The sequence below is a fragment of the Musa acuminata genome, chromosome BXJ1-5 (genome assembly GCF_036884655.1).
Source record: "Musa acuminata AAA Group cultivar baxijiao chromosome BXJ1-5, Cavendish_Baxijiao_AAA, whole genome shotgun sequence".
Taxonomy (NCBI): domain Eukaryota; kingdom Viridiplantae; phylum Streptophyta; class Magnoliopsida; order Zingiberales; family Musaceae; genus Musa; species Musa acuminata.
In genome coordinates, this window is record NC_088331.1 from 27,843,892 (window position 1) to 27,870,911 (window position 27,020).

At 39.4% G+C, this 27,020-nt stretch overlaps 1 protein-coding gene across 1 annotated transcript; it reads right to left on the reverse strand.

Moving 5' to 3' along the window:
• Positions 1 to 180: 180 nt before the first annotated feature.
• Positions 181 to 8,863, reverse strand: LOC108951974 (vanillin synthase-like). The gene is made up of 5 exons (XM_065183555.1): positions 8,485 to 8,863; positions 8,290 to 8,410; positions 936 to 1,149; positions 627 to 769; positions 181 to 470 (listed from the first exon to the last, which is right to left on the reverse strand). Exons 1-2 carry the CDS (start codon positions 8,682 to 8,684, stop codon positions 8,293 to 8,295), a joined length of 318 nt encoding a protein of 105 aa, XP_065039627.1. The 5' UTR covers positions 8,685 to 8,863; the 3' UTR covers positions 181 to 470; positions 627 to 769; positions 936 to 1,149; positions 8,290 to 8,292.
• Between the last annotated feature and the right edge of the window lie 18,157 nt (positions 8,864 to 27,020).

Sequence of the window (27,020 nt, forward strand, 5' to 3'; positions counted from 1 at the left end):
TATATTGTGACATGTATAATATTCTAAAATCATGTGCATAAAATTTATCATATTAATCTTATCTTCTAATGACCTTTTTAACAACATATAATCTTGTAACACAATAAATATATAATAAAGAGATAAATTCTACTTCAAAATAAATCAAAATTCAAATGTGCAAAAGTAGGTCACGTAGTATATGTAATAGATATTTATAACATATGCAGGAACTCCTACCTCACATACCATATCATTTTCGTGTGCAATATCGCATGTCATAGTATATAAATGTATCGTATATTATAATAATATTTATGGTTCAGGCTTGTACTAAATATGTAAGATACTCACTGCACATGTTCTTTCCCAACTCCATCTTAAAGTAGCCATCAAGACCCCAATCGCTTGCCCCATGAGTTCTTGATCAGCCAATATGGTATGCCATCCTCGACACCATAACCAACAGCCAGAACTGCATGGGTCACATCCTGCATACAAATGGGGTTTCATGAAAGTTGAGAGTCCTGCTTGTAATTGATTCAATCTAACCATTCCATTCGATCAGAAAAATTGATACAAACATAGCAATCGAGCATCTACAGTGAATGCTTACAGACAGAGACTGACAATGATGTTGAAGTTACCGTTTCAGTGTGGCCGCACGTATCGCTTGTATAAAAAACTCCTCCGTTGTAGAATCTAAAGCCCTTCACTACTTGAAATGCAACACTAACTGGAACGAACCAGACCTACCAACTGCATGCCTAAGTTCATCATCTTCAGCACCCTATAAAATTAGTTAAAACAGGATAATTATTGCTATGCACATCTATTCAGTTAGAACAGAAATAACAACTGTAAAGAAAATGCAAATGTATAGAAGACAAGACAATCATAAAAGACTCGCCCGCCTACTGGTCTACAAGCGGAAAGGTGAGGATCTAATCCCTCACCTTGGATGTTCACTGAGCCGGCAACAGACACCATTCATTGCAGAATATGGATATGACTCTTCAGTATCAATTCCTGCATTAAGCTTGGGAAGGAAATCCTCCATTACATCCATAGTTGTTGAACGCATAAGCGCAGTTCACTAGTTGCTGTTCCGATAGAGAAATATTCTTTCCTGTAACCTGTGCATATGCTGCCTCCAGTGCCCGTGTCATGCTGTCAGAACATAATTTGTATCATTAGCATTTGCTTTTTTGCTTTTGATGAAATAACACTGTTCCCTTTTACTACTAGATGAAATTTGAATACTTCCGAATGCGACTGAGATCCATATATATTTGAATTAGATGAAGTAAAGACAGATGCATCTTTCTGAGATAGATAAAGCATGATTTATTTTCTTTATGATGGTAAATTTGTGCTGATAACTTGCCCATCCAATTGTCACATCACGAAACCAGCACCATGCCTGTGCCAATCACATGTTTACAATTACACATAAGCATGGACACAGCTTTGGCACTTGGTGAAGGGCAACACAACCCACATGTGCAGTCATGAAATTACCGGTGCTGTTTTAGAACATATAAGATGGAACCCTGATAGCAGTCCAGTAAACTTGATATGTGATTGTTGGAGTACACTAGGCAATTCTCTAATCTATCTTATATCTAAAAACAGACCAAGAATGCTTTGCTATTCCCCTATTGTACTATTTTGCCCGACGCCCTGACAACATTTAAGCTAACACAAAAGAACATCAAAGAAGAACGTAAAGAATGAGCAAACCGTTACCTGTCAACAGAAGAACTAACGTGAACAGTTCATGAAAATTTACTATCTCAACATAGAACAAATATCCAGTTTGTCTTGCCTTTGGTTTCCACTTTCCAAGAATAAATTTTGGTGATATTAGTACTTATTGGCTCTAGTTCTGGCTATTATCTGATGATAGATAAAACAACAAAATTTAAAACAAATTCAGCTGGTTCAGAAGTTTCGGCTCGAGTTTTGCTGCTGAGTTCAAACATATAACCATAAACTTCGAAGCATAATGGACATAACAGACGAAAGCTATAAACATCATAGCAAGTAGAGGAAACAAATCTTGCATTTTATGAACTCCAAGTTATTCGCTCTAGAATTTAAAATCTATATCCCATACCACTGAGACTCTTGGTCTATGCCATCTAGTTAGCTGAGAAAATGTCTAATGGTGTCTGTATGTGCCAGTATCATTCATAATAAAGAATTTGCTCTGCAGCACTTACAAATAAGAACAAGTTGATATCAGAACAAATTTGACTACATCAATTGCAAGTGAGAAATGGAATTGCTGATTACGATCTGAAACGGAATAACAGCTTTGGAAAAATATGCTCTACATATCTGCAAACTATAATTTATGATTGAAGTCGGAAATAACAAGTGAATTGACCAGAATTATTGAGTTTTTATGTTGGTGACCTAAAGGTCCAGCAAGATCCACAGTGACCTTGATCCTTTACCGGGCTCACTATCCCTTCCTCTCTCCGGTCTTTGCACCAGGACAAATCTGTAACTTTACATCACAATATCTAATATCTTGAAAGTTCGTAAAGAAGATCAAGGACGAATTCTCATCGTCACCTTTGTTACCACCCGATCAAGATCACAAGGCAAATGATTTATTCAGCCAAAAAAAAAAAAAGAGAAGCCTTCAATACCGTCCCGGGGATGATCTCATTAGTCAACCAATGATTCCCTCGGTATGTGGTGGAGCAGTTCTGGGCGGCTCCCAACCGGCCCGCCTGGAACTCCTCCCAAGTCTAGTTCGAGAACCCTGATGCACAGAGACGCACAAACAACATATTAATTGGTCCGATCATTGATAGGATGGCTAGGATCCACCGTTGATTTAGGAACTGATACCGAGGGGATGGTAAAATGCAAAATGAATTTTGTTAGAAAACCGATAGTAGAAAACGAACGAACTCACGATAAAACTTTAATATGATCGAAAAGAAAACTCACCACCAAGTTTAAAATCACAAAGGGATACAGAAAGATCACCATCTCAGGATAATAAACAAGGATACAAAATTAAAAATAAAAGACTCACCACTCAAGGACGTATCCAAGAGATATAGAGTTTAAGATAACACTCCAAGAGAGTTTCTGCAATATCATTAGTTTCTAAAATCTTTTCTAACCCTAGAACACCGAAATAAGTACTAGTGAATGAAACAACCCTTCATGCATAGGGAATTACGAGATTAAATGTCTTATAACCGGTAACTAACTCCTTTAATGTGTTTCTTAGCCATGAAGAAAAGCATCTTGAAACAACTTTAACTTTGTGTAGGGAATATGCTCATGAGCTGTTATAATTGAGTGCTCTGAGTTAAAAACTATGAGGCAATATTGTGGGCTGAAAAATATACCATAGCATCAGCAAGGACATATAAGCAGATTATAGAAATTAGGCACCCCCATATTAATCTCCCCTGGTAGAAAAAAAAGATTTGTCCTCAAGTCCTTGTTTGTTTCATCAACATGATTATGAAAAGTACTAAAATCAGCCACATTAAATATTGGGGACACTCCATAATCTTCAGGTAGCTCGATCTCATAAGTATTTTTGTTAATTCTCTTAAGCACCTTGAATGGACCATCAGCCTTTGGTTTCAAATTTTCAAATTTACCCGGTGGAAACCTCTCCCTCCTTAGATGAATCTAAACCAAATCACCTACACTAAACTCCACATGTTTTCTATGTTTGTTGACAGCTTACATGTACCTCTCATTTTGCTTTTTTATAGTTACTTTAACACCCTCATGTAGCTTCTTTATCTGCTTAACTCTCTCATCAGCATCTCCACTAAATTGTTTAGTTGTCGAATAAGTGACTAAGTCTAAAGGACCAGTAGGATTAGTATCATAAATAACCTCAAAAGGACTCTTATCAATGCTATGATGCATGAAACGATTGTAGTCAAACTCAATTTGTAGAAGAATAAGATCTCATTGCTTAATATTCTTGCCAACATAACTTCTAAGTTTAAAGGACCAGTACGATTAGTATCATAAATAACCTCAAAAGGACTCTTATCAATGCTATGATGCATGAAACGATTGTAGGCAAACTCAATTTGTAGAAGAATAAGATCTCATTGCTTAATATTCTTGCCAACATAACTTCTAAGTTTAAAGGACCAGTAGGATTAGTATCATAAATAACCTCAAAAGGACTCTTATCAATGCTATGATGCATGAAACGATTGTAGGCAAACTCAATTTGTAGAAGAATAAGATCTCATTGCTTAATATTCTTGCCAACATAGCTTCTAAGTTTAAAGGACCAGTAGGATTAGTATCATAAATAACCTCAAAAGGACTCTTATCAATGCTATGATGCATGGAACGATTGTAGGTAATCTAAATTTGTAGAAGAATAAGATCTCATTGCTTAATATTCTTGCCAACATAGCTTCTAAGTTTTCCAAGCTTTTGTTCATTACTTTAGTTTGCCCATCGGTTTGTAGATGATGCGAGCTGCTAAAATTCAAGGAAGTATCCAAGTTCCTCCAAAGAGTTCTCCAAAAATGACTAATAAATTTTGAATCTTGATCAGACATCATAGTTTTATTTGATTTATTACGGAGAATAAAGTAAGACATTTTTTAAAATTTGTTAACGATAACCATGATAGAATCCTTATTTCTTTGAGTTCTTGGCAGTCTCAAAACGAAATCAAGACTCGTTTTCTCCCATGGAACATTTGGCACTGGCAAATGAGTGTACAAACCAGAATTTCAACTTCTTATTTTTGCCAAATGATGCACTCGACATTGTTTTACATGTCTCTCAACATCTTTGAACATCTTAGGTTAATAAAAATTTGATTGAATAAGAGCTAGAGTCTTGTCCCTATCGAAATGTTCTCATAAAATACCACTATGAACTTTATCTAGAAGTACTTGTCTCAAAGAACAAGATGGAACACACAAGGCATTAGCTCGAAAAAGAAACCCTTCAAAGATAGAAAATTATTGAAAGGAAGCTGATTTGTAATTCTACCATATTGAGCCAAAATCCACATCATTCTCATAGAGATCTTTGAATCTCTCAAATCCAACCACTTTGACTTCCATTGCTAATAATAAAAAATGTTTTCTGCTCAATACGTCAATAACTACATTTTGAACACCAAATTTATGCTTGATTGTAAAGTTATACAAGATTGTAAGAACTCCACCCGTATGCCTCTTGTTTAGCTTGTGTTGGTGATTAATGAACTTTAATACCTTATAATCAGAATATAGGACAAATGGCTTAGCAAGAAGATATTGATTCCAATGAGATAAAGCTCGATAAATGATATAAAACTCCTTGTCATAGGTAGAATATTTCCTTCTCATATCATTTAGCTTCTCATTAAAAAAGGCAATAGGTTTTCCGTCTTGACTCAAAACATTACCAATTCTCACATTAGATGCATCACATTCAACTTCAAACATATTGTCAAAATTAGATAGTACTAAGATAGGAGCTTCGGTCACCTTTCTTTTTAATTGTTCAAAGGCATCATCAACCTCACTAGTTCATTTGAATTTATCACATTTTAGGTATTCGGTAATTGGAGCAATAATAGAGCCGAAACTCTTGATAAATCTCCCGTAAAAGAAAGTTAAGTTATGGAAACTCCTCACATAATGTAATGAAACAGGTGTTGGCTAATTGAGAATAGCTTCTACCTTGCTTTGATCCATCATGATTCCATTTTTTGAACCAACATACCCCAAAAATACTACACTGTGAGTAAAAAATCATATTTATTCATATTAGCATAAAGCTTCTGTTGTCTCAAAAGAAAAAAGATCTCCTTAAGATGATTCATATGGTCCTCTACACTCTTGCTGTACACCAATATATCATCAAAGTAAACCACAATAAAAGTCTCAATGCATGGCTTAAGTATATGATTCATAAATCTCATGAAAGTGCTAGGAGCATTAGATAGCCTAAACGACATAACCAACCATTCAAATAAGCCTTCTCTAGTTTTAAATGAATGTTATTTTTCACTCATTTCCAGGCCTAATTCTTATTTGGTGATAGTCACTTTTCAAATCAATTTTAGAGAAAATAGAAACATCATACAATTGATCAAGTAAATTATCTAACCTTAGAATAGAAAAATAATAATCCACTGTGATTTTGTTGATGGTGCAGCTATCCACACACATTCTTCAAGAACTATCCTTCATAGGTACCAACAAGGCTGGAACTACACAAGGACTCATGCTCTTCTGAATTAGTCCCCTTTTCACCAACCCATCCACTTGCCTTTGAAGTTTTTCATGCTTCTTGAGACTCATTTTGTATGCAGCTTTATTAGGTAGAATAGACCCTGGAATAAGATCAACATGATACTGGATGTCTCTCAAAGGTGGAAGACTATGTGAAATATCTTCCGATACAACATCTTGAAAGTCCTCCAGGATTGGTTTCATAATTGTTGGTGTCTCCTTATGTTGTTCATTCTCCTCTATTATTACTAGAGCCAAAACGTGACCACCGCTATCTAATTCACCCTTGCATTCACCATAAGACATAAAAGAGCTAACTTCCTTCTTTGGTGCACTGATTTCAGAAGGTTGTAATGGAGCTAAAATAATCCTTTTTTCATTCACTTTAAAAGAATAAGTATTTTGTAGTTATCATACAACACCCTTCATCATAATGCCAAGGTCTTCCTAACAACAAATGACAAGTATCTATAGGAGCAACATCATACGATACTTCATCTTTATAATACTTGTCAATAGAAAACGAAACTAAACATATTTTAGTTATCTTGATGTCATTTCCTTTTTGGAGCCAACATAATTGGTAAGGATATGGATGAGGGATTATGTCCAACTTTAGGTTCTGCATCATCTCCAAAGATACTATATTCTCAAAGCTACCACTATCGATGATCACCAAGCACACCTTACCATGAGAAGTGCATTTAGTGTGAAACACGTTCTTTCTCACCTAACTTTCATTCTCGACCATATAGGGCATTTGTTAGTTACGTTGCAATACAATAGACAAACCATGATCAGCATATGTAACCTCTTCCTCATCATCATCGTATTTTGGTTTATCATCGATTTTATCTTCTCTTCCATCACTATGTTTTTTTTGCTTGAAATCATGGATTTTTAGAAAGATCTTTTGTCAATAATTGTCACGTAACTATTTTCTCTTCAGCTCCCATTTCATTTTCTCACAAATCACGATTTTACTCTTCCCCTCATATTCTCTTTGTTTCTTTATATTTTCCTACCAAAAAGATCCATTCTGTCTGAGTTTGAGTACCACAAGTTTTACCTTCTTTTGTTCTGGTAGTTCATAAAAATCAAAAAAAATTTTTACTGTATTAAGCCAATCGATAAAGTCATCAACATTGATTTTACCTTCAAACTCTGGAATCTCCAATTTTGGGTTATATTTGTTCTATCGCTCGTCTTGGACTCCATGTTTTATTCAAAATCTTCTCGACTCCCTTAGAAGAGGAGGTGTAACATCATCAGAAGTAAACTCTTGGACATCGTTTTCATGCTGGTTGTTTCTACTTCGAAATTCTTTAATTATTTTATTTTTTTCTTGTAGACTACGTAGCAATCTTCGTAGCTATAACCCGAATGACTCAGTAGCATCTTCATGACAACTACCTTCATCAACTATATATTTTTCATTCCGTCTTGCTATGATTTATAGCATTTAGCTCTAATACCAAACTGATATGTGGGGGGGTGGGTGGTAAAATGCAGAATGGATTTTGGAAGAAAACAAATAGTAGAAAAGGAACGAACTCACGATAAAACTTTAATAAGATCGAAAAGAAAACACACCACCAAGTTTAAAATAAAAAATGGATATAGAAATATCATCATCCCAAGGATAATAAACAAGGATACAAAACTAAAAACAAAGGACTCACCACTCAAGGATGCATCCAAGAGATACATAGTTTAACAAAACACTCTAAGAGAGCTTTTGCTAATATCATCAGTTTCTAAAACCCTTTCTAACCCTAAAATACCAAAATAAGTACTAGTGCATGAAACAACCCTTCATGCATAGGGAATTATGAGATTAAGTGTCTTATAGCCGGTAACTAACTCCTTTAATGTATTCCTTAGTCATAAAGAAAAATATCTTGAAATAATTTTAATTTTATATAGGGAATATGCTCACGAGATGTCATAATTGAGTGGCTGAGTTAAAAACTATAAGACAACATTGTAGGTTGAAAAATATATTATAGCATCAGCAAGGTCTATATAAGCAGATTATAGTAAATTAGGTACTCTCGGAACTTACCGTTTATTCCGAGTATTTAGGGCAGGCTTTTGCGGTTGGTGGAGCGAATGAGCTCAAGTTCTCGAGGAAGATCCCGAAGCGGTGCCCTATCTCCACCGCAGAACTATACCTCTTTCCGTACCTGGGAAAGAAGAAGCATATCACAAGCCATCCAACAACGATGAGAGGAGTCCGAGGAGGGGCTATCGTCGTTACCTGTGGGCGAAGCGGGCGAAGTCGAGGGCATGTCGGGCTCGGCCGAGTGTGCCGATGATGGCGGCGTCATAATATTCAACCCGATTGACAACGAATCGGATCGGATTCGTCTTGTCGAAGGAGGAGGTAGCAGTGACGATCGAGGCGAGGAGGAGGAGGAGGGGGGCGGGAGTGGCGAGGCGGTGGGGATGGGCCGCCATTTGGTCCGCTAATCTATCGGGTGAGCGGGGGCGAATACGATGAAGGGTGGGTTTTATATTGCGTGCAGGAGCGTCGAGAAGGTGGCAAATGGATTCCGCTGATGTGGCCACTGAGGGAAGTTGATGAGGAGGAGCCAGGCTCTTGCTTGGCACAGTCCAACGTCTCAGCAGCAGAACACCTGCTCTGTTGTTGGAAGAGAGGGGTCTCGATCATAAAGGCAGGACCAATGATATCTTATTATGAAATTTTACATGTACATCCTTTACAAATTTTGAAAATAAAATAATTTCCCCTCAATAATTTAATGTGCCATGCATGATCTATTTGATGCCAGAACAATTTAGTTGGTCCATTAATAAAATAATTTTAATTAATTTCGAAAAAATTAATTAAAAAATTATAAATCTTAGTAAGATTCATATTAATAAAAATAAAATTTTATTAATTAAAAATATTCTATTAATTTTTAAATCAAATTAGGATTATTTATCCTATTATATATTTGATTTGATTGTATTGTAATTTTTTATTTTTTTATTTTTGTTCTTGCCTTTGGGCCTTAAAAATGAGATAAAATATTTTAATGGATCAATTAAAAGATAGAATCAATAAATTAGATTTTTTTTTTATCTATCTTGTATGTGAATGGTGCAAAGCCATAAGTTGTTTTTTTTTATGAAATAATTTCACCTGTAATACATTCAGAGGTATAGTTGTTGAATATCAAATTTTGATGATTAAATCAATTGATGAAATTAGGAAGAATCAATTTGATTAAGAGATAATTTGATTAAAGTAGGAAGAATTAATATTGGGCCAAAGTGGAACATGTCAGAAGATTGGACGTTGAGCCGAATGATCGATCGATATGTCGGTAAAAGGCTTCATGCCATGAGTTCAGATATTAGGCCAAGAAGATCGGACATTGCGCCAAGGAGATCGGATGTTATGGGAAGATAACACATCGATTAGGCAAGACGATGTACCCAAGGGTCGGATGAAGCGCTAGATGAACCAATAACATGTCGAACAATACGTGATTAATACTTTATAATAATTTATCTAGATCGAGTTAAATTTATAATAATTTATAATAATATTATAATAATTTATAATAATTTATCTACTGACAATATGTGTCGGTAAAAGGCTTCATGTCATGAGTTCATATATTAGGCCAAGAAGATCGGACATTGCGCCAAGGAGATCGGATGTTACGGGAAGATAACACGTCGATTAGGCAAGACGATGTGCCCAAGGGTCGGACGAAGCGCCAGATGAACCAATAACATGTCGGACAATATGTGATTAATACTTTATAATAATTTATCTAGATCGAGTTAATTTAGGTCTAATTCACACGGTATTAGGGTAAAACAATGTCAACTCAATTAGGAGCCAATTGGGCCTGAATCAAGACTGAATTGAGCTTGTTGTTTGGTCCATTCAATGTCATGTAGCAGGTAGGGTCTAGCAATTGTACTACTTAGACTAGGCGGTGGTACTGCCTAGACATAGTCTTCAAGACTGTGTCAGGCAATGGTACCGCTAGACTAGGCGGTGGTATCGCCTAATGTTAGTGTGTCAAGTGGTGGTACCACCCAGTGTTAGATTGGCAGGCGGTGGTACCGCCCAGTATTGGCGATGGTACTGCTAGTACCTCAAAAACCCGAGGATTTAAATTTTGACTTTAAGTTTTGAAGTCATTTGGGTCTATAAATACCCCATAAATTCTTGCTTGGAATACACTAAAAAACTTGTAATTCCAAGGTTGTAAACTCTTTTAAGTATAGAGTTCATTCTCCAAAAGCTTAGTGATAGTCCTAAGGGAGATGTATGAGAGAACACTTATAAAAGATGGTTTAAAGGTTCTCTCGTGGACTTATGAAAAAGAGAAAGAGTGTAAGGGTAGTTGATCTTTGCCCATTGGAAAGAAAACCATTAGTGGATGCCGATGGTCTCGACGAATGAGGAATCGATAGTGGATGTAGGTCACGACGGTCGAACCACTATAAATTGATGTGCTTTCTTTCTTCGCTATTATTTACTTACTTTGCAATTACTTTACTTTCTCATTACTTTATCTGTACTCTTACGAATGTTTTTAAAGTTAAAACACTTTTTGATACGATTTTATCATACGAAGTTTCGAATTATCGATGTAATTTTACATACGTACTAATTCACCCCTCCCTCTTAGTGTCGACTTGATCCTAACAGTAATAATTTTATATTAAGAGTATTCCTCTTGAACCACTGGAATGAGTATGGTAAGTATCTTTTTATATTTGTTTTTGTTACTATCTTTGTATTGCTCTCTTCTTGTTTCTTTATTATCAAGAGAAAAAAAAATGTTATAATTCATCCTGATTTGTGTTAAAGCTTTGATTTAGCCAAGATATTTTATCATAAATGTCGCTCAGTTATCTCGAATTAGGATAATTTCTTTTCAACAAAAGTGTACTCAAAGGTAATTTTGTTGATCTATTAATAAAATAAATTTGATTAGTTTAAAGATATTTTACATATATGATAAGTTGTGATATGAAAATATATAGGAAATAAATACAAAGAAACATTATATTCATTCTTGATTGAATGTTTCAAATCTTGACCGAAGATTATTTCAATAAAGATGAAAGTTTATTAATAAAAAATATCATTAAAAAGAATTTTTTTAAATCTAATCATAATTATTGTGAACATATTATATATTTGATTTGATAGGATTATAATCTTTTTTTATTTCTGTATTTTATTTTTATGTAACTTAACCTATAAAAGAAATTAAAACATCCTAATGGATCAATCGAATCAATGAATTAAGTTCTTTATCCACTTATGTGTCTTGTGAGTGTTATTATTCATATTTTTTGATATATAAAAAAAACTATAATATTATACTATAATATTATAATGGATCACACAAAATATGAATCAATAAATTAATATCTTCGGAAAATTCTCGAAGCATTATCTCTTTGCTTTACTATTTTTTATTATTATTATCTTTGTATTCTTCTCTTCTTACCCTCTAACATCATTTCCTTTTTCAGTTACCCAAGTATTATGATTATTTTCTTTATATTCCTCTCCTTATTTTCCTCTAATATATAAAAAAAAATATCTCAATCTTACATCACGATTAATATTTAAATAGTTCACATATGTCAATCAATTAAACATATAATAATCAACGAGTGATGATGGTAGGTGCCGTAGCCACATCCGTGGCAGCTTTCTCCGTTCTTAAGATTCCTACTTTAACAACAATAAAGCCCTCCTCACACATACCTGGATTTCTCAGAGTGCTGACGATTGAGGTGACAAACCAGCAATAACAATTTTATATATCAAACATTCGATGTCGTGCTTCACATATCAAACAACTCAAACTGTACATTATATGTTACGGGAAAAATGTTGTAGTTAACAAATGAACGCCACACATCCAATATGTCAGCAACTTAACTCCGTGTTCGACCAACTCATATGGCCAAACTTGTCAATGCCACGTAGTGTATACTCCGGCTTATTGCGATCGATCAAGCTCCACATGATCGACACATTAAAGCCACGTGGAAGACACGTTAGAGCCATCCGACCAACAGCTTCACATAAATTGCTTATAGAGTGAATCCAGATGACTGCATCCACTGAATGCCATATGGAAGAGGATAGGACAATCTTTATCTTTAGTTCTATGCCGGTCGATAACAGTTATGGTCAAACTCCATGTCTTATTACTGCACGGGATAACGGTCTAAACCATCCATTATAAAAGGAAGGGTATATAGATATATTTATACACACTAAAAAAAACTTAGAGTATGACTCATGAGGCTTGACTATTAACTTAAATTATAGAATGATATTGTCGGGAGTGCCCTAATGTAGTTTTGTAGGATTCGAGCATTATTTAGAGAAGGTCACCTCGAGGTTGACTTAAAAAATTACCAGGTTGGATCTGGATTGGCACCCAACTCGGATAATCAAATCTGACACTAATAAATCGGTGCTAGAAGGATAGCCTTCAGAATGAATCCCGAGGTCCCAAGTCCGAACGGTCTAACCTTAACACCCTTGAATGTCTTATCGACTCCTACTTTATCAAATCCCCTATGCCAATGTTGCCAAGTAAAGGGCTTAGCATTTCGACCGACCTTGATCCCCTACTCCAAATTCTCGACACCATTGTTTTTTGTCGACTAATCCTAGACTCGATCATCAACCAACCACCACCTTAGCAATCTGCATAACTCATTCTAATGACCATGACTATTCCAACTAGGACCTGACACACCTTGGTCTAACAAGTGCAGGTCTTAATATGCATAATTTAAACTATTGCTCCATACTTACCAAAACTCATCCATTTAGCCTAATTGTTGAAAAATCTAGGGGTCACATCACATGCGCAACAGAAGAACATTAAAAATAAAATCCTAAATTTTCCAAAGATGTGTTCGTCGTCGTGCGAAGATTGGTGCACAAAAATCGCGAAACTTAAAACTGCATATATGAAAGATTGTGTTACCTAGGGAGATCGTATATCCTTGAATCCTTGTAAATCTCTAGGAGAGGGTGAAGAAGGTCAAGTGTCCTTCTCTCTAGCGGTGATCCATGTTAGGATCAAGAGCGGCACTAAGAGGGGGGAGTGAATTTATGCAGCGGAAAACTTTTCGAATTTGAAAGACTTTTGTTTCGATTAAAATTGATTCGGATGAAACTGGTTTCGATTCAATCTGTTTTGGAGAGATCATGAACTTAAAAGCATTCGTAAAAGTGCAAGAGAGGATTAAGGAGGTTTGCAATAATGTAAATTGCTCAAATGAAAAGCAAACCAAGATTTAGAGTGGTTTGGTCAACGTGTCCTACATCCACTTTCGAATTCCTCCTCCGACGAGGTCTCTGACGTCCATTAAAGGCCTTCCTTCAATAGGTGAAGACCAACCACCTCTTTTACAATGCTTTCTCATTTTCACGGGTTTAGGAGAGAACCCTTATAAGTCTCACACCTCTCTTGAATGATCTCAAAATTTAGAAAGAGAGGAGGAGAACTGTAGCACTTGTTTACAACACTTTTACACCATAATAACTCGAGATTATCTCAATGCTTTTATACCCTTTCATGCAGAAAAGGGTGAGGTTTTTATAGGCCCTAATAGTTTTAAAAATGGAGCCAAAAAGTGTCTAACCTAGGGTCCTGGCGGTACCACCACAATTATTGGGCGGTATCACCACTTGACACCTGACACTAGGTGGTACTACTGCTCAGTCTGGGTGGTACCACCACCTAACAGAGCTCGGAGACCGAGCTCTGGCAGTACCATCTCCTGACAGGGGCGATGCCACCACTAGCAGTAATAACTACTGGTGGTACTACCACCTAGACCACCTAGACCACCTAGGAGACTGGGTCTTCTGGGCGGTGCCACCGCCAGCCATGTTTTCAAGGGCTGATTCGGCTATTCAATCCGGCCCAAATCAACCCCGTTAAGGGTCCAGTTGGTCCCTAATTAAGTTAATGGGATTACCTCCCAATCCTAACTTAATTTACGCTCTAGCTACGATAATTAAGACATGATCACAGCTCTTCTTATTCCAGTGCGTCAATTGCTCTTCCGGTGAGCTTCCGACGTACTTCCGGTGAACATCCGACGAACTCTCGACAATGCTCCAACGGACTCTTGGCAAGCTCCTAGACTTTACGATGATCTTCTTGGCAAGTTCCGACGAGCTTCTTTGGCAAGCTCTTGGATTTCTCAGTTGGTTCCGACAGAACTTCTGATGAATGTCTAGACTTTCGATGGACTCTCAAACTCCCAACGTGATCTCGATCTTGACTCTAGCACAACACCTGCTTTATGTCTTACTGCCATCGTAGTTAATCATGTACACTTTTCTCAACATATAGATTAGATCAAACAAATTATAATTGACTTTATCATCAAAATTTGAGATTCAATAATCTCTCCCTTTTTTTATGATGATAATCAATTGATGACGGAATTAACATTAACTCCCCCTATTTATATGCCATACTTGAGAAAAGACACTCTTGAATTAAAAAATTTTGAATTCAAGTATTAATCTGATTAGTTAGATTCATTTAAACTTATCAACATGCACATCATAATTACTATCATGATCTAACATTCTAAAAAATGTCAAGGCATGACATCCATTTTTAAGTATGATATTTTAAATATGAAAGATGACAAAGATAGCAATTCATCATTATATGACAAGATATCAATAGTAAAATAGTAAGTTAAGCTCTAGATATCTTATCATAATGAAGAAAATTTATCAAGCAAACATTTTAAGTATATATGATGAAATACATTACACACATTTGTCATCAATTTACCACATTTTGGTATTATTTCTCCCCCTTTGTCATCAACAAAAAGGAGAACGATTCAACAATGTAAGTGTAGTAAAAATTCATGCCACATTTCAATTTGTATGCCAATAATATTTCAAGCATTCATGGCATGATATCATTCAAAAGTTCTCACATTAAAAGTTATAAATATTAAAGAGATAGCTTCCATCAACTTTTCCAATTTTTTCATCAAAACTTGGCATGAAGAAGGAAAGTAAAGAGGAAATCCATTAAGAACCAATTTTGTGAAATGATTTGAATCAAGTCAAAAATGATAAAAGAGTTTCATTAAATCATGCAAGTGTTCATCTCATACTAAAAATTTATTTTTCAAGGATCAAGATATCCATTTATAAAATTTATTTTTTATGAGAAGACTAAGAAGCGTCATATGAAAAAGAAATTCATAAGTCAAATCCATTTCTCAAAAAAAAAATTCACAAGAGATAAACCCGAGAGAGATGTATTTGTCAATTAATTCCATGTATCAAAAATCATTAAGTGATGGAGCAAGGATATGAAATAAACTTGATATGGCATAGACTCATGAAAGCTCCATTCAAGAAATACATTAAGTAAAAGATAGTCTAGAAAAGATATACATTAAATTTATGCATTCAGATATAAATTAACATTCATAATTCTCTTCTAATAAAATCAAATTATTCTTCACTTAAAGGTTTTGTAAAAATATCGGCTAATTGATATTTTATATCAATAAATTCTAGGATTACATCATGATTATTAACATGATCTCGTATAAAGTGATGCCTAATATCAATATGTTTAGTTCTAGAGTATTGAATAAGATTTTTTGCTAAACATATTGTACTTATGTTATCACATTTTATGGGAATGTTTTTAAGATGAATCTTATAATCCTCTAAAGTATTTTTCATCCATACAATTTGTGCACAACATGCACTAGCTATAATGTACTCAGCTTCAGTTGTAGATAGTGCAACCGAGTTTTATTTCTTGGATGACCAAGAAACAAGTGTGTGTCCTAAAATTTGACATGTTTCAGATGTGTTTTTTCTATCTAATCTACATCTAGCAAAATCCATATCAACATATGTAATTAGTTAAAAGTTCTCGAATTTTGGATACCGTAATCCTAGATTAGTGGTACCTTTAAGATATCTAATAATTCTCTTAACTGCTTTAAGATGAGACATCTTAGGATTAGATTGAAACCTAGTACAAAGACCTACACTAAATATGATATCCGGTCTAGTTGCGATGAGGTATACTAAACTTCATATCATACCCCTATAAGCTTTTTGATTAAAGCTTTCTCCACTTTCATTAATGTCTAACATAGTGAAAGTACTCATGGGGGTATTGATAGCTTTTGAGCTATCCATATTAAATCTTTTTAGCAAATCTAAAGTGTATTTTGTTTGGCTAAGAAAGATGTCATTACTTAGTTGTTTGATTTATAAGCCTAAAAAGAAGGTTAATTCTCCCATCAAACTCATTTCAAATTCAAGACTCATATTTTTAGCAAATGATTCAGATAGAGATTCATTCGTGGAATCGAAAATGATATCATCAACGTAAATTTGAACAATAAGAAAATTATTTTAAAAATTTATGATAAACAATGTAGTATCGACCTTGCTTTTAAAAAATTATTTAGAATAAGAAATGAAATATTTTTAGCAAATGATTCAGATAGAGATTCATTCGTGGAATCGAAAATGATATCATCAACGTAAATTTGAACAATAAGAAAATTATTTTAAAAATTTATGATAAATAATGTAGTATCGACCTTGCTTTTAAAAAATTATTTAGAATAAGAAATGAACTAAGTCTCTCATATCAAGCCATTGGGACTTGTTTTAAACTATAAAGAGCTTTAGTCAATTTAAACACATGAGTAGGCAGATTATTATTCTCAAATCCAGAAGGTTGTTCAACATAAACTTCTTCGGAAATAAAGCCATTAAGAAAAGTACTTTTAACATCCATTTGAAACAACTTAAAATTATTACTACTAGCATAAGCAAGGAGCATCCTTATGGCTTCTAATCGTACTACAAGAGCGAATGTCTCTTCATAATCAATCCCTTCTTCTTAGTTGAAACCTTTAGCCACTAATCTAGCCTTATTTCTAACCACGATACCAGTTCATCTTGCTTGTTTCTAAAGACCTATTTAGTACTAATAACTAAATGGTCATTTGGCCTCGGAACAAACTTTCACTTCTCATTTCTCTCAAATTGATTTAACTCATCTTGCATTGCGATGACCCATGAATCCTCTTTCAAGGCACCATCAATGCATTTAGGTTTAATTTGGGAGAGAAAAGCAATGTTTGCATACAAATTCTTAAGAGAGGAATGAGTTTGAACTCCTTTAGATATGTCTCATATGATTAACTCCATAGGATGAGCATCTACATACTTCCAATCCTTGGGTAAGGATGTTTCGGAAGAAGATGCATCCAAGTTGCTAGATGGAGAAAGGGTTTCATTTAAATTCAAAGAATCAAAATTAACATCATCATCAAAATTATTTTTCTTAACTTCGAAAACTTCATAACATGAATAAATTCTTCTATAATCAAAGTTTTTTTGTTAAAGATACAAAATCTTTTAGAAACAAAAGAATATCCAAGAAAAATTCCTTCATCGGATTTTGTATCAAATTTACCTAAGGCATCTTTTTCATTCAAAATAAAATATTTACATCCGAAGACTTTAAAGTATGAAACGTTGAGTTTTTTTATTGTTCCACAACTCATAAGGAGTCTTGGAAAGTAGTAGTCTTACTAGAACCCTATTCATAACATAGCATACCGTATTTTTGGTTTCGGCCCAAAAATATTTGGGTAGGCTATGTTCGTTTAATATGATTCTTGTCATTTCTTATAAATTTTTATTCTTTCTTTCTACTACTCCATTTTGTTAATGATTTCTTAGAGTAGAGAAGTTGTGGTTGTATCCATTAGATTCATAAAATTCTTAGAAATTATGGTTTTGAAATTCACCACCGTGATCACTTCGAATTGATGAAATCATAAAACCCTTTTCATTTTAAACAAGTTTACAAAACTTAGAGAAATACCTAATGCATTCACTTTTGTGTGTCAAAAAATAAGTCAATGTGTATCTACTATAATCATCCACGATGACAAATATGTATTTGCTATCTCCTAGGCTTGATGTAGTAATTGGTCCGAACAAGTCCATATGGATCAATTGCAAAGGTCTAGAGGTGCTTATTTGATTCTTAGGTTCGAAGCTACCTTTTATTTGTTTTCCTAGTTGACATGTATCACACAAATTATTTTTGACGAACGTGATATGAGGAATTCCTCTTACAAGTTCTTTAGATGAAATTTGAGAAATTAGTTTCATTCTAGCATGACCTAATCTCCTATGCCAAAGCCAAGCATCGCCATTCAAAACCGAAAAGCACATTTCACATAGTGTATACATTATTTTATTTTAGGGCAATCATAGATGTGTTTTTGTGTGGTTTTTCAATAATACAAGCATTAGATTCAAATCTAACGATATATCCTTTATCACATAATTGACTAATACTCAAAAGGTTATGCTTTAATCCATCAACTAATAATACATTTTCAATAAGAAGGTTGGATTTGTTACCTATGGTTCATTTGACAATGATTTACCCTTGTTGTTATCTCCGAAGGTGATATATCCTTCGTTGGGCTAGTGAGCTTAGAGAAATGAGATGGATCTCCAGTCATATACCTTGAGTATCTACTATCAAGGTACCATCTCTTGCTCCTAGCTTATGATGGTACATTTTTCTACAAAAAAAGATGATTTTTAGGTACCCATTTGACTTTAGGTACATCAAAAATTGATCTACATAACTTATCATATTGCATTGAGTCATTTGAGGTTCTTTTAGGAATCCAAATCAATTTATGTGGACTACGTTTCTTGAATGGACAATGATAAGCTACATGCCCAAATTTGCAACAAAAGTTGCATTTGTTTCGGGATGAAACATGTAAAGTAAGGCCTTTAACAAAGATGGTTGGATTTTCGTGAGAGCTACTCACAAATCCAATTCCGCCTTTTCGATGAACGTGACCCTTGTTGGTAAGGATCATGTTCAAGGACTTACTACCAACCTCAAATTTTCTTAAGGTTTCCTTTAATAGTAAGTTTTCTTTTTGAAGTATTTCTAGTTCATCACATTTCGTACATGGAGCTAAACTATCATTGTGCTCAACTTTTAATCTATCCAAATCACTAACAAGAGAAGCATGCTCCTTTTTTAACAATTTATATTTTCTACTAATTAATTTACATTCATCAAATAGATCATTAAAAGCATTTAATAGTTCATCAAATGATAAATTTACGTCAAATGAACTTGTTACCTCATCTCCAATGGCCATTAGTGCATAGTGAGCAACTTGCTCGTGTTAGGATCAAGAGCACTAAGAGGGGGGGGGGGGGTTTGAATTAGTGCAGCAGAAAACTTTCGACGATTAAAATCGCGTTTGTACGATAAGAGCGATTTCGGTAGAAAATCCGATTCATAAATCACTTTAACTTGTAACCAAGCAAGATGCAGTTAAAGTAAAGATATAAAGGCAGTTTGCAGTTATGATAGAAATCAGAACGTAAACGCAAACTGAAATATGATGTTCGTACGATAAAAACGATTTACGTCTAAACGCCGATTCAGAAAATGCAGAGCTTGAAACATGATCGTATATGCGCAGGAGGCAGTAAGCTATTGAGGAGGTTTGTAGTAAGGATAAGATGCTCAAAGTAAATGCAAACCGAGATTTAGAGTGGTTCGGTCATTCTTGACCTACTCCACTATTGGCTTCCTCCACCGACGAAGTCACTGACGTCAACTAGAGGCCTTCCTTCAATAGGCGAAGGCCAACCACTCTTTTACAATTTCACTCCTTTTGATGGGCTTAGGAGACAACCCTTACAGAATTTTTTTTCCTCTCTTAATAGATTATAACTTGGAAGAAAAGAAGAAGAAGAACTTTCAACTCATACAACACATTTGAGCTCTAAAAATCACAAAGTAAAATCAGAATTTCGGTGGTTTTCGGGTGCCCTTTCAGTGCTGAAAGGGTGGGGTATTTATAGGCCCCAACCTAGTTTGAATTTGGAGATCAAAACTATCAATTTCCAGAATTCCGGGATCTGGCGGTTGCACCGCCTGGCAGAGCTCGAAGACCGAGCCTCTGGGCGGTGCCACCTCCTGTCAAGGGCGGTTACACCTCCTGCTAGAGCTCGAAGACCGAGCTCAGGCGGTGCCACCGCCTGACTAAGGCGGTTGCACCGCTCAGCCAGAGCTCGGAGGCCGAGCTCAAGCGGTGCCACCTCCTGTCAGGGGCGGTTGCACCGCCCAGTCTCGCTCGGAGACTAAGCCCAGGCGGTGCCACCACCTGGCTGGGGCAGTTGCATCGCCCAGTCTTGCTCAGAGACTGAGCCCAGGCGGTGCCACCGCTTTGTCACGAACGGTCGTCGCGCACCCGCAACAATTCCGTTCAACGAACCGTTCGTCGCTCACACCCGCATGTACTGCTGCTTGACAGCATGTTTTCTTATGGTTTTGGGTCATTTTGCTGTAAATATGTAAGTTCGAACCAGCTGCAGCGTTGCAAAAGCGATCGCTCACCGAACCGAGCAAAACAGCCCCAAAACAGCCCAAAACGGCTCCGTTTTCGCGTGCCGCGGGAGGTGAGCGGAGTGCTGCCTCCGCTCACCAAAATGTCAGCCATCTCAGCACCCAGGAACCCCCTGGGTGGCACATGGCTGGATGGGGCTTCGGTTATATACCGGGCGTTGAACACTCTTTCGTAAGTTCGCACGTGACCTTTACGGGAACTTGGTGTTGCGCCTGGGACCAGGTGAGCGGCTGTTTGTGGGCTTGCAGCTGTTCGTTCATCCTTGAAAGCCTTGTTTTCCTCCCTCTCCCTCTTTTCTCTTGTGCACACAAGGTGTTCGACGATTTGCTTGTAAAGCTTCCCTTTTCGCGAGACTTCGGGACTTGTCCGTTGCTTGTTCTTTCGATCTAACTTTCTTTCTCTTTTACAGGTCCTTCGGGACCTGCGAGAGGTTACAAAGTGGCTGATCCTTGCGGAGCAAGATCGCAAGGGCGAAGCGCGACTTAGGCAACGCAAGCTAAGTTCGCGTCTTTGCCGCACGGGTGACCCGCGACTTTGGCAACACACGCTAGCTTCGAGTCTTTGGCCGCAAGGGTGCCTCACGCCTTAGGCAATTCCAGCTAAGGTCGTGACATTGTGGTATCAGAGCGGGCAAGCTCTTCGATCGAACAGCGAACGAACTTCGCAACTTCGCCATGGCAAAGCATCGTGGCGAATCAAGCAAGACGGGGCAAGCCGGAACCTTGCCCCAAGCAGCCGCAGGTGGGCTGCATGTGCACACTCGCTCTCATGCTGTTGGAGCCGCTCACGAGGATCGCGGCAGTGAACAGGATGAGCGAGAAGTTGGCAACTCTCCGCGAGCGGAGGAAGCGCAATCTGGTGCGCTAACGGGGAAAAAGAGTCATAAAGAGAGACTCACGACGGCGGAAACCCGCCTGGATGTTCTGGAAGCGAGCATGGAGGAACTCTACCATGGCCAACAAAGGCTTGTTGGGGTAGAGAGCTCGCAAGAGGAAGCGGAGTCCAGGATCGACAAGGTCGAGGCCCTAGTCGACCGACTATCTGATGACACCAAGGACTCCGTGCTACACTTACAGGATGTTGTGGCGGAACTCACGGCAAAGGTGGCTATGCTCACAAGGACGCTAAATGCGGGAGGAGGCAACACCCGCGTTGCACCGCCACAAAACTTGAGGGCACCTGAGCCCCATGGATACGGAGGGGCCAGAGATGCCAAGGAGCTCGAGAACTTTCTGTTCGATATGGAACAATACTTCCGAGCTACGAGGCCCGATTCTGAAGATACCAAAGTTTCGATAGCAACAATGTATCTGAATGGAGATGCGAAACTTTGGTGGCGAACTCGTTGGGAGGAGATCCAACAAGGTCGGTGTCGAGTCCACACATGGGAAGACTTGAAGCGGGAGTTGAGAACTCAGTTTCTACCGGAGAACACAGAGTTCGTCGCGAGAAGGAAGTTGAGACAACTCCGCCAAAGTACTACCATCCGAGACTATGTGAAGCAGTTTTCCGCACTGATGCTGGACATACAGGACATGTCCGAGAAGGACAAGTTGTTCAGCTTCCTTGATGGTTTGAAACCATGGGCTCAGCAGGAGCTGAATCGAAGGAATGTTACCGACGTGGTCGGGGCAATTGCAGCTGCAGAAAGGCTCACCGACTTCGTTTCCTCTGAAGACCCAACGAGAAGGAAACAATCTTCAAACAATCGCCCTCCAAAATATTCTCGAGGGAAGGAGCTCGGGGGCGAACAGAAGAAGAAGAGCTCCCACAAAGGGCCGAACCCGAAAGGCAAGGTCTCAAAACCTGGAGGATGCTTCTTGTGCGGAGGACCGCACATGGTAAGGGAGTGCCCACAAAAACAGGCACTCAATGCATTAACGGCTTCCATCCACCCTCCCCGATCAGACAAGGGCAAAGCTGTTGCGCTTAGCTCCAGCAGTTCTGAATCCAGCAGCGACGATGAGGAGTCGCAAGGACCCCGAATGGGAGCAATGCGTTTGTTGAACGCTATGCGGGGTCAAGTGGGGGAGAACAACAAGACAAAGCAACAGAAAGCAGGAAGTGGTGAGTTGATGTACGTAGACATCAAGCTGAATGGCCAAATGACCCGTGCAATGGTGGACACGGGCGCTACCCACAACTTCATAGCCGATCGTGAAGCACAACGACTTGGGTTGATCTTGGAGAAGAGCCCAAGCCGAATGAAAGCAGTGAACTCGGAGGCCAGGCGAATCTCCGGGTTGGCGAAGGGTGTTCCTATCAAAATCGGGACTTGGAGCGGAAACACCAACATGATGGCCGTGCCACTGGACAACTTCCAAGTGATTCTTGGAATGGAATTTATGCACGCGGCGAAGTTGGTGCCGATGCCGTTCTTGAACTCCCTATGTATGATGGGAGGCGATGACCCCTGCGTGGTTCCCGTCTCTCGGAGAGGAACCAAGGAGCCCCAACATATTTCGGCGTTACAATTGAAGAAAGGGGTGCGAAAGGGCGAACTGACATTCGTGGCTGCTATGAAGCTAGAGCCACTCAACGAAGAGGCCATTCAAGAACCTGCTGTGGTGGCGAACGTCCTGAAGGAGTTCAAAGACGTTATGCCACCCGAGTTGCCGAAGACTCTTCCACCACGCAGAGGCGTGGATCACAGTATCGAGCTGGAGCCAGGAGTGAAGCCTCCAGCGAGACCACCCTACTGCATGCCCCCGCCAGAGTTGGCAGAACTCAGAAAGCAGTTAGGTGAACTGCTAAGCGGTGGTCTCATCCGCAGCTCAAAAGCACCTTTCGGAGCTCCAGTTCTCTTCCAGAAGAAACAAGATGGGAGTCTCCGATTATGCGTCGACTACAGAGCCCTCAACAAAGTAACAGTGAAGAACAAGTATCCCATCCCGCTCATTGCGGACTTGTTCGATCAATTGGGCAAGGCGAAGTATTTCTCGAAACTCGACCTTCGGTCGGGATATTGGCAGGTGCGCATTGCTGAAGGCGACGAAGCAAAGACTACTTGTGTGACCAGATACGGAGCGTTTGAGTTCTTGGTGATGCCTTTTGGCTTAACCAACGCTCCGGCCACATTCTGTACTCTCATGAACCAGCTATTCAAGGAGTATTTGGATAAGTTCGTGGTCGTCTACTTGGACGATATCATCGTCTACAGCCAAACGCTCGAGGAGCATGTCAAGCACCTTCGGACGATTTTCAAGGTTCTCAGGGAGAACACGTTGTTCGTAAAAAGGGAGAAATGCTACTTTGCTCAAACTGAGATCCTATTCTTGGGGCATCGAATCGGTGATGGCTCCATTCGGATGGACAAGTCGAAGGTGCAAGCAGTTGCGGAATGGCGAACTCCAAAGAAGGTGCCAGAGTTGAGATCCTTCCTTGGTTTCGTCAACTACTATCGACGCTTCATTGCCGGGTATTCGAAGCGGGCAACCCCACTGACGGAGTTGCTGAAGAAGGAGCAGCCTTGGAAGTGGTCGGACAAATGTGAGATAGCATTCCAAGACCTGAAAGCTGCTGTCCTAGAAGAACCAGTGCTCAAATTGCCAAACTATGGAGAGCCCTTTGAAGTCCACACAGATGCTTCGGACTTCGCTATTGGAGGAGTACTCATGCAGGAAGGTCATCCGGTGGCCTACGAGAGCCGCAAACTCAACGAGACCGAGAGGCGGTATCCAGTGCATGAGAAGGAGATGACAGCAGTGATTCACTGTCTACGAGTTTGGCGACACTACCTTCTCAGGTCGCGATTTGTGCTGAGGACAGACAACATCGCCCTGAGTTATTTCCAAACTCAGAAGAAGCTCTCCCCAAAGCAAGCACGGTGGCAGGACTTCCTGGCTGAATTTGATATGGCAATGGAATACAAGCCCGGGAAGGCGAATGTCGTGGCCGATGCGCTGAGTCGGAAAGTGGAATGCGTGAATGCTGCACAACTGGAGGGCAGAGGCCAAGCAAGTCAGTTACACTCCAACTTCCTTTCCCGAATCAGAGATGGACTGTATAGTGATCCCCAGGCAGTTATCCTGATGCAGCTCATCAAAGAAGGCAAGGCACGACGATTTTGGGTCCAGGAGGGACTTGTTTACACAAAAGGGAATAGGGTTTATGTTCCCCGAGTGGACAATTTGAGGCGTGAACTCTTAAAAGAGTGTCACGATTCCCTTTGGGCTGGACACCCCGGCATTCACAGAACGTTGGCTCTCGTGGAGAGGGCCTTCTACTGGCCAAAGATGGGGATTGATGTGGAGGAGTATGTTCGAACATGCCTTACTTGCCAACAAGACAAGGCGGAGCAGCGGAAGCCGGTGGGACTTTTGGAGCCATTGCCCGTACCAGAAAGGCCATGGGAGAGCATTTCCTTAGACTTCATATCAAGTTTGCCACCTGTAGGGGGACTTGGATCGATACTCGTGGTGGTCGATCGGTTTTCAAAGTATGCAACTTTCATTGCTGCCCCCCTACATTGTTCAGCTGAAGAGGCGGCTAGACTGATGATGAAGGGTGTAGTGAAGTATTGGGGAGTCCCACACAATATCATTAGTGATCGGGATGCTCGGTTCCTGGGACGATTCTGGACCGAGCTATTCAAATTGTTGGGGTCAAAGTTATACTTCTCTACAAGCCTCCACCCCCAGACGGATGGTCAGACTGAAAGAATAAATTCGCTCTTGGAGCAGTATCTCCGGCACTACGTGAGTGCCAATCAACGAGATTGGGTGAAGCTGTTGGACATCGCCCAATTCTCCTACAACTTGCAGCGGAGCTCTGCATCCAACAAGAGCCCCTTCGAAATTATCACAGGATAACAACCGTCGACTCCGCACACTATGGCAATTGGGTATACTGGGAGTAGTCCATCAGCCTATCATTTCGCAAAGGAGTGGCATCGAAATGCCGATATTGCGCGAGCTTACTTGGAGAAGGCGGCAAAACGGATGAAGAAGTGGGCAGACTTGGGAAGGCGACCACAAGAGTTCAAAGTTGGCGATTTGGTGTTGGTAAAGCTCCAACCAGCATCACTCCAATTCTTCAGGAACAGAGTTCACAAAGGATTGGTGCGTAAGTATGAAGGGCCCTTCCCAATTATCAGCAGAGTAGGCAATGTTTCTTACAAGTTGCAGCTGCCGACGTGGTTCAAAATTCACAACGTTCTTCACGCCAGCAACCTGAAGGCCTACCATTCGGATCCGCAAGACGCTTCTCGAAGTGTTCCAACTCGGCTTCCTCCCATCACTGCCTCCTACGAGAAGCGAGTGGAAACCATTCTGGCGGATCGTAAGATAAAGCTACCCAGCGGAGCGGAACAGACAGAGTACTTGGTGAAGTGGCGAAAGCTTCCCCGAACTGAAGCCAGTTGGGAGCCTGAAGACGCCCTGCGACATGAAGAAGAAGTCAACAACAACTATCAACAAGCGTCGACGAGGGCGTCGACAGTTTAAGTGGGGGAGAATGTCACGAACGGTCGTCGCGCACCCGCAACAATTCCGTTCAACGAACCGTTCGTCGCTCACACCCGCATGTACTGCTGCTTGACAGCATGTTTTCTTATGGTTTTGGGTCATTTTGCTGTAAATATGTAAGTTCGAACCAGCTGCAGCGTTGCAAAAGCGATCGCTCACCGAACCGAGCAAAACAGCCCCAAAACAGCCCAAAACGGCTCCGTTTTCGCGTGCCGCGGGAGGTGAGCGGAGTGCTGCCTCCGCTCACCAAAATGTCAGCCATCTCAGCACCCAGGAACCCCCCGGGTGGCACATGGCTGGATGGGGCTTCGGTTATATACCGGGCGTTGAACACTCTTTCGCAAGTTCGCACGTGACCTTTACGGGAACTTGGTGTTGCGCCTGGGACCAGGTGAGCGGCTGTTTGTGGGCTTGCAGCTGTTCGTTCATCCTTGAAAGCCTTGTTTTCCTCCCTCTCCCTCTTTTCTCTTGTGCACACAAGGTGTTCGACGATTTGCTTGTAAAGCTTCCCTTTTCGCGAGACTTCGGGACTTGTCCGTTGCTCGTTCTTTCGATCTAACTTTCTTTCTCTTTTACAGGTCCTTCGGGACCTGCGAGAGGTTACAAAGTGGCTGATCCTTGCGGAGCAAGATCGCAAGGGCGAAGCGCGACTTAGGCAACGCAAGCTAAGTTCGCGTCTTTGCCGCACGGGTGACCCACGACTTTGGCAACACACGCTAGCTTCGAGTCTTTGGCCGCAAGGGTGCCTCACGCCTTAGGCAATTCCAGCTAAGGTCGTGACAGCTTGGCAGAAATCAGGGTCCGAATGGGTTGATCCATTCGACCAAAT